Source organism: Podarcis filfolensis (assembly GCF_964270895.1).
Source record: "Podarcis filfolensis genome assembly, chromosome: 5".
Lineage (NCBI taxonomy): Eukaryota > Metazoa > Chordata > Lepidosauria > Squamata > Lacertidae > Podarcis > Podarcis filfolensis.
In genome coordinates, this window is record NC_139608.1 from 91792676 (window position 1) to 91806940 (window position 14265).

Genomic DNA, 14265 nt, shown 5'->3' on the forward strand with positions numbered 1-14265 from the left:
AATAAACTACTAATAATTTATTTAAATTAACCAGTCCATGCAGAATGTAGGCACCCTATAGATAGAAATATATAGAATATATATATATATATATACACACAGAACTGAGCAAACCAGTGATATTTTAGGGAGCAGGCTACACAACCCAAAACACTGTTGCTGCATGTAGGTTTTATTTTTGAAATATACTCAGAGTCGCAAAGTGATTTCATGCTCTTTATTCAGCTCATAGTGATGAGGAGGAATGAATTAAAGTCCCCTCAAAGTATCTGCTTTATATACATTATTTACACAATGGGCTGCACATGACTGGCTAATTCCGGAATTCTACTGTAAGCCAATCAGGTTGTGGATTCACTTCTATCTGGAGCATGATTGGGTGGTTCCTGCCAACCAATCATACTGCTGCATTGTTCTAGGACCAATCAGACTGCTGCATTCTGAATCCTATTGTTCTAGGACCAATCAGACTGCTGCCTTTTGGATCCTATTGTTCTAGGACCAATCAGACTGCTGCAGTTTGGATCCTATTCAACTCAGTACATAACAATTTTATTTGCATTTTATCTTATATTTTGGAAGTGTACATCCAGTTCCCACCCCCCCCTTTAATTTTCTTTGGGTTGCCCAAGAGAGTCGGGCCCTAAGCTACAGCTTGCTTAGCTCATAAGGAAATCCGGCCCTGGTTCTGGGGGCTCCTGCCCTCCGTGCTTCGAGTGCCCGTCGCTTTCCCCCCCGGGCAGAGCGCCCTCTGCCGCTCTGCTCCGAGCGGGCCTGGCTGACCGCCGCCCCCTGGACTACACTTCCCAGAGTGCACCGCGCGCGGGGAGAAGCCCGGCCTGGAGCGCGGACGGGGCCTTCGCCTCCTGCCGGGGCCTCCAGCGGCCTTGCCCGCCCGCCCGCCCGCTCCCATGGAGAGCCCCGCCGCCACCTTCAGCCTGGCCTACGTGGTGCTGGCCGTCTGCTTCGTCTTCCCGCCCAACGAGTTCCACCTGGCCGGGCTGACGGTGCAGAACCTGCTGGGCGGCTGGCTGGGCAGCGAGGACGCGGCCTTCGTCCAGTACCACCTCCGGCGCGGCGCCGCCACTCTCCTGGCCCACGCCCTGCTGCCCCTCGGTGCGTGAGCGGGAGGGAGAGGGGGCTGCGGGGGGGAGGAGGAGGGGAAGGGCGGGCCCCTCACCACTTGCCCTGCCATTTACTCGTTTATTTGGATTATTATTATTATTTATTTATTTGGATTATTATTATTAATAATAATTTCTCTGGATGATTATTATTTATTTCTCTGGATTATTATTATTATTTATTTCTCTGGATTATTATTATTATTATTTATTTCGATTATTATTATTATTTATTTCTCTGGATTATTATTATTATTATTTATTTCTCTGGATTATTATTATTTATTTATTTGGATTATTATTATCATTTATTTCTCTGGATCATTATTATTATTTATTTCTCTGGATTATTATTATTTATTTCTCTGGATTATTATTATTATTTATTTCTCTGGATTATTATTATTTATTTATTTGGATTATTATTATTATTATTTATTTCTCTGGATCATTATTATTTATTTCTCTGGATTATTATTATTATTATTTATTTCTCTGGATTATTATTATTATTTATTTCTCTGGATTATTATTATTATTATTTATTTCTCTGGATTATTATTATTATTTATTTCTCTGGATTATTATTATTATTTATTTCTCTGGATCATTATTATTATTAATTTCTCTGGATCATTATTATTATTTATTTCTCTGGATCATTATTATTATTTATTTCTCTGGATTATTATTATCATCATCATCATCATCTTTCTATACTGCCCCTTACGGTCCAGTGCCAGGGGATAAGCCACACAAGCTATAGCTTAGCACCCCCACTCTCTTGGGGGCCCCTAAAATATTATTATTATTAATTTTTATGGATTATTATTATTTATTTATTTGGATTATTATTATTTAATTCTCTGGATTATTATTATTATTTATTTCTCTGGATTATTATTATTTATTTATTTGGATTATTATTATTATTATCTCTGGATTATTATTATCATCATCATCATCTTTCTATTCTGCCCCTCACGGTCCAGTGCCAGTGTATAAGCCACACAAGCTATAGCTTAGAGCTCCAATCTCTTGGGGGCCCCTAAAATTTTATAAAGGAAAAAAATTGTATTTCACTATTAATATGAAAAAAATTCCTTCCAGTAGCACTTTAGAGACCAACTAAGTTTGTTATTGGCATGAGCTTTCGTGTGCATGCACACTTCTTCAGATGCCAGTGTGGTGCCTTCCATAGTTCTAGTTACAGGTAGGTAGCCGTGTTGGTCTGCCAATTTTATTTTGTTTCGACTACGGCAGACCAACATGGCTTGTTGTTGTTGTTTAGTCGTTAGTCATGTCCGACTCTTCGTGACCCCATGGACCAGAGCACGCCAGGCACTCCTGTCTTCCACTGCCTCCCGCAGTTTGGTCAAACCCATGCTGGTAGCTTCGAGAACACTGTCCAACCATCTCGTCCTCTGTCGTCCCCTTCTCCTTGTGCCCTCCATCTTTCCCAACATCAGGGTCTTTTCCAGGGAGTCTTCTCTTCTCATGAGGTGGCCAAAGTACTGGAGCCTTCTTTATGGTCCAGCTCTCACTTCCATACATCACTACTGGGAAAACCAAAGCTTTAACTATACGGACCTTTGTTGGTAAGGTGATGTCTCTGCTTTTTAAGCTGCTGTCTAGCTTTGTCGTTGCTTTTCTCCCAAGAAGCAGGCGTCTTTTAAATTCGTGACTGCTATCACCATCTGCAGTGATCATGGAGCCCAGGAAAGTAAAATCTCTCACTGCCTCCATTTCTTCCCCTTCTATTTGCCAGGAGATGATGGGCCCAGTAGCCATGATCTTCGTTTTTTTGATATTGAGCTTCAAACCATATTTTGCGCTCTCCTCTTTCATCCTCATTAAAAGGGTGAAACCAACACGGCTACCTAGCTGTGGCTAGAACTATTAATATACTTCTTCTTAATTGTATTTCAGTTCAACCATTACTTTGATAAATTAAATATTTTGTTATGTGCAAATGGCTTTAGATACCTATTCGGTCCATAAATTACCATATAGCACACGTTCAACAACAAAAACAGTGGCAGTTTGTTGTTGACAAAGGACAGCTGGACATATAAAGGGCCCCATTACCTTCAGTAGCATAGGGCCTCATCAAACCTAAATCCGGCCCTGCCCTCCCCTCACCCCAGGATCACAGGGTGCTTTGCAATATTAAAAGCGCAAAAATGCAGGACATTCTGTGAACGTCCTTGAGACCTCTTGGTATAGATGTAAATCCATTAAATGAAATAAAAATAGTAACAAACAAAAACAATGCCCTCCACAATTGGAAAGTCCAGAGATGGTTGAATCAAGCCAAAGGCCTGGGAAAGGAGGAATGTTTTTGCCTTCGCGAAGGCATTCCCCGTCTTCAGTAGCCTGAGGAGTGGGCCCCACAAACATGTGCACTGGAGAAAAGTTCCTAAGCAGTTGCTCCCTTTTTTCTGTTTCTCCTTTGCTGCTCTCTCTTCTCCGCTCTGCACCTGTATCCCTAGAAGAACTAAGCCTGCCGTGTAAGGTTTTGCTTTGCTTGTTTGCTTTGAGACGCATGTAAAAGAGATGGTTGGAAGGGAAGTTCAAGTAGGGTTCTCTCTTTCCCCTCCATAGCTGTCAAGCGTCCCTTATTTGGCGGGACAGTCCCTTATCCCAGCGCCATGTCCCGCTGCTGTCCCTTATTGATGATGTCCCTTAAATAGGCTACTGAAGGTAATGGGGCCCTTTCTATGTCCAGCTGTCCTTTGTCAACAACTAATTGTTGCTGTTTTTTGTGTGTGTTGAATATATGCTATATGGTAATTTCTGGACCTAAAGCCATTTGCACGCAACAAAATATGTATTTTATCAAAGTAATTGTTGATCCCTTATTTTGGCGACTGATCCCTTATTTTCGAGGCTGCTGGTCCCTTATTTTCGAGGCTGCTGGTCCCTTATTTTCAAATCTGTAAGTTGAGAGCTGTGTTCCCCTCCCTGACTACCCTATCACAGTGTAGATAAGGCACAGTTTTCTGGGGATGAAAGTGCAGCAGGGAAAAAGCGTTTACAATGAGAGAAGAATATGTGGAAGTTCAGTGTCTGAAATGTGAACTGTCAAGATGTTAGGTTCTTGTTGGAAGCTTTAAGTAACACCTACATGTATGTCAAGGGACGCGGGTGGCGCTGTGGGTTAAACCACAGAGCCTAGGGCTTGCCAATCAGAAGGTCGGCGGTTTGAATCCCCGCGACGGGGTGAGCTCCCGTTGCTCAGTCCCTGCTCCTGCCAACCTAGTAGTTCGAAAGCATGTCAAAGTGCAAGTACATAAATAGGTACTGTTCTGGTGGGAAGGTAAACAGCGTTTCCGTGCACTGCTCTGGTTCGCCAGAAGCGGCTTAGTCATGCTGGCCACATGACCTGGAAGCTGTACGCCGGCTCCCTCGGCCAATAAAACGAGATGAGCGCCGCAACCCCAGAGTCGGCCACAACTGGACCTAATAGTCAGGGATCCCTTTACCTTTACCTTTTACATGTATGTCAGGTTATTTTCTCTCTCTCCTAAAAGTACTTTTTTCTCCCTTGCAGGTTACTATGCTGGCATGTGCTTTGCAGCACCCGAGAAACAACTCTGCAGTTTTTATCAGGCTCCAGAAAGCTGGAGAGCCTTTTTCTTGTTGGCTCTTCTTGCCCCAACCATTGCTGGTATCCTGATATATTACTGGTCACGAAATGGCTGGAATAACCACCCATTAGTCAAGACGCTTGCCCGTTATGCCCTCCCACAGTCAGGCTGGAGGGCAGTGGCTTCCTCTATCAACATCGAATTCAGGAGGATTGACAAGTTTGCTACGGGAGCCCCGGGAGCCCGAGTCATTGTTACAGACACCTGGATCATGAAAGTGACCACGTACTGTTTACATATTGCGCAGCAGCGAGATATCTTTCTAACTGTGGTGGATTCCAGACAGCATGAACTCTTGCCAGACTCGAACATGCCTGCACAGTTCCTCACGATTCGTGTTGCCAGTATTAATCCTCATGTGAAACCTTTTACTATCCGGTAAAATGGGCATTTTTTTTTTTTAGTTTTGTCAAGGGGAATGTGTTCTCAATACAATATTCCACTATCTCTTGGTTAGAGTTGTATTTTTAAAGCAAGATGTGATAATTTGGTACAATTTGTTTCAGTTAAATATATTCAGAGCTCAGGAAAACTTGGGTAAACATAAGAGTTTCAGAGGTTTTAAAGGTCTGTGTTGCCTGCTGCTGACAAGTTACTCAAGTGAGGGCATTCCAGAGGATGGGTGCTATCGCCAAGAAGGCCTGTTTCCATCAAGTGACAATCTGTTGGCTGTCAAACAGCCAATAGGATCTCCTCTGATCATAAAGATTGGCTTGGTTTGTACTTGTGGGAGATGGGCTGCTAAGCATCTTGGTCCCAAGTTGTTTTGGGCTTTAAATAGCCACAAAACCGTGAACTTCACCAATGCAGATACTGTACTTTTAACACTGGTATGTTATGTTAGACACCTGAGTATTTGCCTGGGTGTTAGACACCCAAGTGTTTGCCCTTTGAGGTTATCTGTAGCATAGCTTGAACCACTGAATGGCAGGATATCAGTGTTCAACCTAGTCATTTTAAAAGTGCTTTTTAAATCAATGGAGGAGACATTAACAAAACATTTCCCTCCAGTTTGAGGAGGCACAAATGGTTGTGAGTCATATGTGAACTCATTTGATGCTAGTGAGAGTTTTCGGCCATCTAAGACATTTAAATAACCCACTGAAAAACAAAAGTTGAAATTTGGTTGTGATTTTTTTATATAATATGCTGCAAAATCAGTATGGATTTGTTTGTTCCTAGTCTGTAATTAAAATGAGATAAAAGCCTGGGATCTATGGTATTTGAGACTGTGTCTCCTTTCTATAAAGCTCACGTATAAAATACAAAGTACAATTTCTTTTACACTTGCAAATGGCTGATATGAAACTCTATCTGTCTTAGGCTGAATTCAACAGAATATGGGGAACTGAGAGAAAAGCTCCATGCTCCCATCCGTAATGCTGCTAATGTGGTCATACATCAGAGCCTCAGTGACTTGTTTCTGGAAACCTTTACCTCTTTGGTAGAGACTAATCAGGCATACAGTGTTTCAAGCAATCAGGTAGGTTCAAGATTGGAGATTATAACTTATTTTTTCGTGTTGCCTTTATTTCATAGTTGGTGGAGAGTGGGCAAGTTGGTAGATTATCACTAAACCTAGAGTTTGTTGCCAAATACCCGCTTTCCTGTTGAATATAAATAGCCCCAGGTGACAGGATTTGCTTCATACCTTCTGAAGTACTGTATTTTTCGCTCTATAGGATGCACCCGACCATAGGACGCACCTTGTTTTAGAGGGGGAGAACAAGAAAAAAAATTCTCCCCCTCTCTGCTCAGCGCCCCTTCAGCGAAGTGGCAGGAGAAATGGAGCCCCTTCTATTTCTCCTCCTGCTTCGCAGAAGGGGCGCTGCGCAGCTCTCCCTCTCTGCTGAAGCCAGGAGAGTCTTGTACTCCTGGCTTCAGCGAAAGGAACCTGAAGCCTTTGGAGCGCAGTGCGAGTTCCCGCTGCGCTCCAAAGGCTTCAGGCGGCTATCCCGGAAGCCTGGAAACCGAGAGGGGTCGGTGCACACCGACCTCTCTCGCTCTCCCGGCTTCAGTGAAAGCAACGCGAAGCCTCCGGAGTGCGGAGGGAGCTCTCCCTCTGCGCTCCGGAGGCTTCGCGTTGCTATCGCTGAAGCCAAGGAGCCTGCATTTGCTCCATAGGACGCACACACATTTCCCCTTCATTTTTGGAGGGGAGAAAGTGCATCCTGTAGAGCGAAAAATACGGTATATCTTAAGCATGCACTTGGCCATTTAAAAACCAATATTTTGCATATACCAAGTTCAGCAATAAGGACAATATCCAACTAAACTAAACAGTTACACTAATACGAGCACTTCTTGCTGCACGGCAGAACATTCCTCCTCTCTTCTCAAGTATCCCCTAAATTTGACTGGGGGAAGCCCAGAACCTATTTGGTGAATGTGCAAGGAAAGGAGAGGAATTTCTGCTGCACAGCCAGAAGTGCAAGTAGAACTCTTCAGTTGAATTCCATCTACTATAAGATTTTAGTATCCTTGTGTGAGTGACTGAAACAGGCTGTAGTGAAGTTGGGAACTTTTAGCAAGTTAAAACTTTGGCTCGTGCCAAAGGAGAGCATCATGGGAGAGCCAAACACTATAGAATTCTGGGAAAGTGTATCTGGTTCTTTAATTGCTGAATTTTTGTCTTCAGAAGTGTAAATAGGGTGTCTCCTTTCTCAGTAGGAAAGGGGGTTTCTAGTTGATTTGTGCTTCTAGACACCTGGCTGTCCTGGTGGATTCAGTGTGAATGGGTCATCTGGTTAATTTCCAACTCTAAGAATCTTTTTGTCTGTGGGAATGCTTTAATCTTCAAGGCCCCTCTGATAAACAGGATTCAGCTGTCAAGTCTCCTAACAAATCTGAGTTATTGTTCTGCTATCTAACCATTGGCGAATTGCTAATTAATCTAAAGAACTGATTGGCTTTTGATGGGACTGTAGAAAATTTCCTTCCAGGAACTTCAAGTTTGTTTATTTTTGGATCCAATCCTTTATCTAGATGTGTGTGCTTTGTTATGACTGGTTCTTTGGGCATTGACAGTTCAGGGAGGTTCAGGGTTTTCAGTTGCAAAGGCCTGCTTTGGAAGCATTTTGGAAGCAGAAAGGAGACAGAATAATTCCTCCAAAGTTACCACAAGCAAAAAAACCCCCCATGTATTTCCCTTTAGCTTTTTAAAGAAATGTTCTAGTACTGCTGGAAAGATTGCTTCTGTCGACAGGTGTCTTTTGCACAGGTACTGTAATGAGCTGGGATTACAGGTAAGATCTCTCCCTTACAGAAAGTGCTTCTAATCTCAGCTCATTACATACAGTGAAGATACCAGGTAGCCTGGTATAGGGGGATCAAATACTTATTTTACTCATTATAACACACATCAATCTCTGACTTTTGTCTTCTGGGTTTCTGGGGGTTTTCCTGTTGTTGTTCTGTCTCTCACAGCTACAATAAACCTACCATTAAAAGTATGGACTGGTCATTTCTTCGTCAGAGGGCAAACGGACAAATTTAGCAGGGGATCAAATACGTTTTCCCTTCACTGTATGCATAGCTAGGCTTGTAAATATTACGCATCTTCTATGTGAGCCGAATAATGTTTACTCAAATGGAAGTCCGAGCGGCTTCATTGGGATTTACTTCCAGGGAAATGTATCTTGGATTGCGGTTTTTAAGGCATTAAAAATATTTTCAAAGTCATTTTGAAAAACGCTGGAAATTCAGCTGATGGGAGGAGTTCTCCTTCAGTGGGTGTCAAAAAGCTTTAAAACTTTTACTGAAAATGTTCAGGGGGCGGGGGGCTTATAGCTAAGTAGACAGATTGGTAAGAAAGACTCACGGCTAAATAGAATAACAGCTTTTTCCAAGGAACAGCTAGTTTTGTTGTTGTTGTTTAGTCGTTGAGTTGTGTCCGACTCTTTGTGCCCCCCTGGACCAGAGCACGCCAGGCACTTCTGTCTTCCACGGCCTCCCGCACTTTGGTCAAACTCATGTTGGTAGCTTTGAGAACACTGTCCAACAATCTCGTCCTCTGTCGTCCCCTTCTTCTTGTGCCCTCCATCTTTCCCAACGTCAGGGTCTTTTCCAGGGAGTCTTCTCTTCTCATGAGGTGGCCAAAGTACTGGAGCCTCAGCTTCACAATCTATCCTTCTAGTGAGCACTCAGGGCTGATTTCCTTAAGAATGGAGAGGTTTGATCTTCTTGCAGTCCATGGGACTCTCAAGAGTCTCCTCCAGCACCATAATTCAAAAGCATCAATTCTTCGGTGATCAGCCTTCTTTATGGTCCAGCTCTCACTTCCATACATCACTACTGGGAAAACCATAGCTTTAACTATACTATAAGCTATAACTAGTTCTCAAAGCTACAAACATGAGTCTGACCAAACTGCAGGAGGCAGTGGAAGACAGGAGTGCCTGGCATGCTCTGGTCCATGGGGTCACGAAGAGTCGGACACGACTAAACGACTAAACAACAACAACTATATGGACCTCTGTTGGCAAGGTGATGTCTCTGCTTTTTAAGATGCTGTCTAGATTTGTCATTGCTTTTCTCCCAAGAAGCAGGCGTCTTTTAATTTCATGACTGCTGTCACCATCTGCAGTGATCATGGAGCCCAAGAAAGTAAAATCTCTCACTGCCTCCATTTCTTCCCCTTCTATTTACCAGGAGATGATGGGACCAGTGGCCATGATCTTTTTTTTGATGTTGAGCTTCAGACCATATTTTGCGCTCTCCTCTTTCACCCTCAATAAAAGGTTCTTTAATTCCTCCTCACTTTCTGCCATCGATGTTGTGTCATCTGCATATCTGAGGTTGTTGATATTTCTTCCGGCAATCTTAATTCCGGTTTGGGATTCACCCAGCCCAGCCTTTCGCATGATGAAGTCTGCATATAAGTTAAATAAGCAGGGAGACAATATACAGCCTTGTCGTACTCCTTTCCCAATGCCTTGCTGTGTTGAAGGGGCTTGAATAACTTGGAGAAGCTATGAGCAGGGCCACCCAAGATGGACAGGTCATAGTGGAGAGTTTTGACCAAACGTGATCCACCTGGAGCAGGAACCGGCAAGCCACTCCAGTATCCCTGCCAAGAAAACTCCATGGACAACAGCTAGCTAGATGTGATGAATTTAAAATTCACCATGTGTATACATTTTCTCATAAGTGGCAGAACCCAGGTGCAGATGACTTTTACCCAGTAACAGCCTAAGGTGAGAACACCCCAAAATCATGCCACTAGGCGGCGTTTAAATTTGTGGCCATCATTTGTGTTAACAGTGACCGAAAAAATTACCGTATTTTTTGCTCTATAAGACTCACTTTTTCCCTCCTAAAAAGTAAGGGGAAATGTGTGTGCGTCTTATGGAGCAAATGCAGGCTGCGCAGCTATCCCAGAAGCCAGAACAGCAAGAGGGATTGCTGCTTTCACTGCGCAGCGATCCCTCTTGCTGTTCTGGCTTCTGAGATTCAGAATATTTTTTTTCTTGTTTTCCTCCTCCAAAAACTAGGTGTGTCTTATGGTCTGGTGTGTCTTATAGAGCGAAAAATACGGTAGTTGGTTACTTCAGACAGATCATTAGTTTCTTTCTCTCCCCCCCCCTTCTTTTTGTGTTCTTATGACATCCTGTCAAGTGTCATGTACATTGATGGCGCTATATATTAAATAAACCATAATAATTATATTGTGACATATTTTTTCCTCTCTCTGTCTGCAGGAGCTAGACCCATGCATTGGGTGTATGCAAACTACTGCAAATGTCAAGCTTCTGAAGAATTGTCAAGAGCCGAATGAAGGCGAGTGCCAACAATGCTACTGTCGTCCCATGTGGTGCCTGACTTGCATAGGCAAATGGTTTGCCAGTCGGCAAGACCAGCAGCACCCAGAAACCTGGCTTTCAAGCCGCGTGCCTTGCCCAACCTGCAGAGCCAAATTCTGCATTTTAGATGTTTGTGTTATACGATGAACTTTAATCTGAATGTACTTCAAAGGTGGATGAATCCACCTGCTGTTTACTTTTTATTATTCTGTTCATGGGGACTTTCTCTTTGTTGTCTTTCTGATTATTTTTCTATTGGTTCAGTTTTTTAATTGCTGCAACCAAACAACGGAAAATGATTATTTTCACCAGCTTTGGCTACTCCCTTTGGTTACATTAAATATTGAGTGATAGTTTAGAATCGCATCAGACCTCTACTGAAGCAGAATTAGGGAGCCCTGTGGCCTTCAAAGCTGTCCTTTCCACTAGTGGAACAGGGAAGAGGCAATTTCCATTGATTACGTTGCCTCCTCCCATCTGCTTTGGAGGGTTGGGAGAAACACAGAGGTGAGGGGGGGTGGGTTGCCAGAAATAGTTTCCCCACATAACCTAGCAGTGGAGGGAACAGTTCTGGCCACTATCTTCATGAGACCTGTTCAGGTTGAAATACGTAGCACAAAATGGGGTGATCATAAATTCAACTAGTTTGAGCAATACAGCCAATCACTTCAGCTCTTGGCTACATAGCATATTAAAGGAAGAAGAAGGAGCCCATCTGCTCAGTAGTGGTTGGGGGCTTGCCTATTAAACAATACATAACCAGTCTCATCTGGGCTGGTGAACTGATCACAATTGTATTATGTCTGAAATCAGAATAAAAATCGCAGTATAAAAGTACATGTGTTAAGGTTTCAGGAATCTAGTATTACATGGATGCTTTCTCTCTTGAAACAGAAGTCTCAAATACTCAAATACTTGCCCTGGAATAGAACATCTGATTTTGCAAGAATAAATGTTCTATGGGCTTTCCCCCTTTTAAAGTTAATTAAATAAGATGTATAAGTACCATAGTTGGCTGGGATTCTGGGAAATATGGGACAATTTCTGTTAGTCACGGAATATGTATCAGAAAATCTTTAGGTCAGAACTTTTTAATGCTTGTTGCTGCCCCAGCTTCTAATTCTTGGGATTCAAATGAGACACCAAATAGACCAATTGTGCATGAGATACAAACTATTGTAAATAGATTAGTATCTTAAAATGCAATCATATTACTTTGTAAATCAATATTAATCTTTATGGGATCTCTGCACTTGCTTTTCCTTGATCTTCAGAGGCCTCCCATTATTAAATGAGAAGGATCACAGTTTACTTACCCTTAATATGTATGAAATTGAACTTCACTTATTTAAAATGCCTGCTGATTGGATTTCCCTTATCCCACCTCCGTAATTTGTTTTCACATGTATAAGATATGTTCTTAACTTTACTAACCTTGAGGCTAGTCTAGCTGACATGACGTTACTATTCTTCCTACTACTATGATGTGGGAAAATACAACAAGCCATAGTAAGTCTGTTTACATTCAATTCCAGGAAAGAAGAATACTTGGCCACTGTCTCATAAATTGAAACGTAATTCTGATCTGTTGCTCATATGAAGGCAGTGCCTTGTGGTCTCATTATACAAGGGGCAGGTTTCCCTGCGCATTTTGAACTCCAGTAGCACCCAGTTGGGATGCGGGTGGCTCTGAGGGTTAAACCACAGAGCCTAGGGCTTGCCAATCAGAAGGTCAGCGGTTCGAATCCCAGCGACAGGGTGAGCTCCCGTTGCTCGGTCCCTGCTCCTGCCAACCTAGCAGTTCGAAAGCATGTCAAAGTGCAAGTAGATAAATAGGTACCACTCCAGCGGGAAGGTAAACGGCGTTTCCGTGCGCTGCTCTGGTTCGCCAGAAACGGCTTAGTCATGCTGGCCACATGACCCAGAAGCTGTGCGCCGGCTCCCTCAGCCAATAAAGTGAGATGAGCCCCGCAACCCCCAGAGTCGTCCGCGACTGGACCTAACGGTCAGGGGTCCCTTTACCTTTACTAGCACCCGGTTGCCATCTGGGTGTACACCATTAGGCTGGAGCTGCTATCTGCCTCTAATGCATTTGTACTATTCCAGCAGGAGCAGAGGGACAAGTCCCTATGGATTACAGCTATGTATTGCCTCGGTAGACAAGGTCACAGTGGTTATCAGGGTTGCGAAAACATGGGAAGGATCTGCATTGCTATTTTGTTGGTCTACGCCCTGAATATTTCCTTTGATAGATGCCCCTGCCTAGGTGCCTTACAAGTACCTGTGCGTCTTGCAGAGCAACCCACTGGAGGGGAACCAGAAGCAGGCATTGATCTGCAGTTTCAACTCTTTTGTCTTCCGCTCGCTTGGTAGTGATTTAAATTGGAGGATTATCCAGCTCTTGCTTGTGGGATCACCCTGTGGTTTTGCCGGAGGATTGTTCAAGAATTGTTTTGTGTTCTGTTATTTTGCCATTGTACGCTATTTCCCCAGCTGCCCCCATGGAAATTGGGCAAAGACTGTGAAGAGACAAGCAATTCTAGTTCTCAACTGTTATGGGTAACTGCCATGGGGCAACTGACTGCTTCCTCAGTATTGATTCTTCACTCCGGCAAGTAACTCATGTTGTGATCTTTTAGTGGGTCTTTGAGGGTGCTCTGAAGGAGGATCCACTCTGAAGGATTGGCAGGGACACACTGTAAACATTTCTCCAACATCTGTTTCTTGTATGAAATAAAAGATCATGTCCAGGGTCCTCTGTAATACTACCTTCTTTGTCCCATCCCCCCCCCAGATGTATTGCAACCTTCCATGTTTTTTCACTTCCTTAGTATACATAAACTCATTTTTGTTGCTTCTGTATTTGCTTGTTATGGATAATTAACAATGCACAAACCCTCCGGGCAGAAGAGAGAGAGGAGAGAGAGTGTGTGTGTATCTGTCCTAGCTCCTGCCAACCTAGCAGTTCGAAAGCACACTAATGCAAGTAGATAAATAGGTACCGCTGCAGCGGGAAGGTAAACGGGGTTTCCGTGCGCTCTGCTTTCCGTCATGGTGTGCCGTTGCGCCAGAAGCTATTTAGTCCTGCTGGCCACATGACCCGGAAAGCTGGGGACAAATGCTGGCTCCCTTGGTCTGAAAGTGAGATGAACGCCACAACCACAGTTTCCTTTGACTGGGCATAACCGTCCAGGGGTCCTTTACACATCAGTGTGTGTGTGTGTGTGTGTGTGTGAGAGAGAGAGAGAGAGAGAGAGAGAACACAAGTGTTCTGGATATTCAGGGTCCCTTAGTTGCACTGGTGTAATCAAAACAATTCTCTGGGCTTCCTGGAACTTAACGTTCTTTCTGGTTTAGATGAACCGCTTAAGGATTGCAGAGCTCCTCTTATCCCTTGCTTGCTGGGTGCCTTTTGACAATGCCACCAACTCTCGTCTCCCTGGCATTTCTGTAACTTGAGTCAGCTGCGCTGCAGTCACTCTCCTTGCCTGACTTGCCTGTACTGCTTATTGCCTCAATGTAAGGACATGATTTGGTAATCACATGGCTGTGGTCCCATGGAAACGAGGAAATTATCTCCGTGCCAGTAATATTGCCAGAATTGTACTATCCATGCACAAAGATAGTGCAATCATCACTGGGGTGATCGTCGGGGATTGCAGGAGTACTTTTTAAAAATAAATGGGAATT

At 43.5% G+C, this 14265-nt stretch overlaps 1 protein-coding gene across 1 annotated transcript; it reads left to right on the forward strand.

The window, feature by feature from the left end:
* Positions 1-805: 805 nt before the first annotated feature.
* TMEM129 (transmembrane protein 129, E3 ubiquitin ligase) lies at positions 806-13437 on the forward strand. The gene is made up of 4 exons (XM_083615947.1): positions 806-1116; positions 4678-5152; positions 6098-6257; positions 10474-13437. The coding sequence occupies exons 1-4, from the start codon at positions 912-914 to the stop codon at positions 10720-10722; spliced, it is 1089 nt and encodes a 362-aa protein (XP_083472073.1). The 5' UTR covers positions 806-911; the 3' UTR covers positions 10723-13437.
* Positions 13438-14265: the final 828 nt, after the last annotated feature.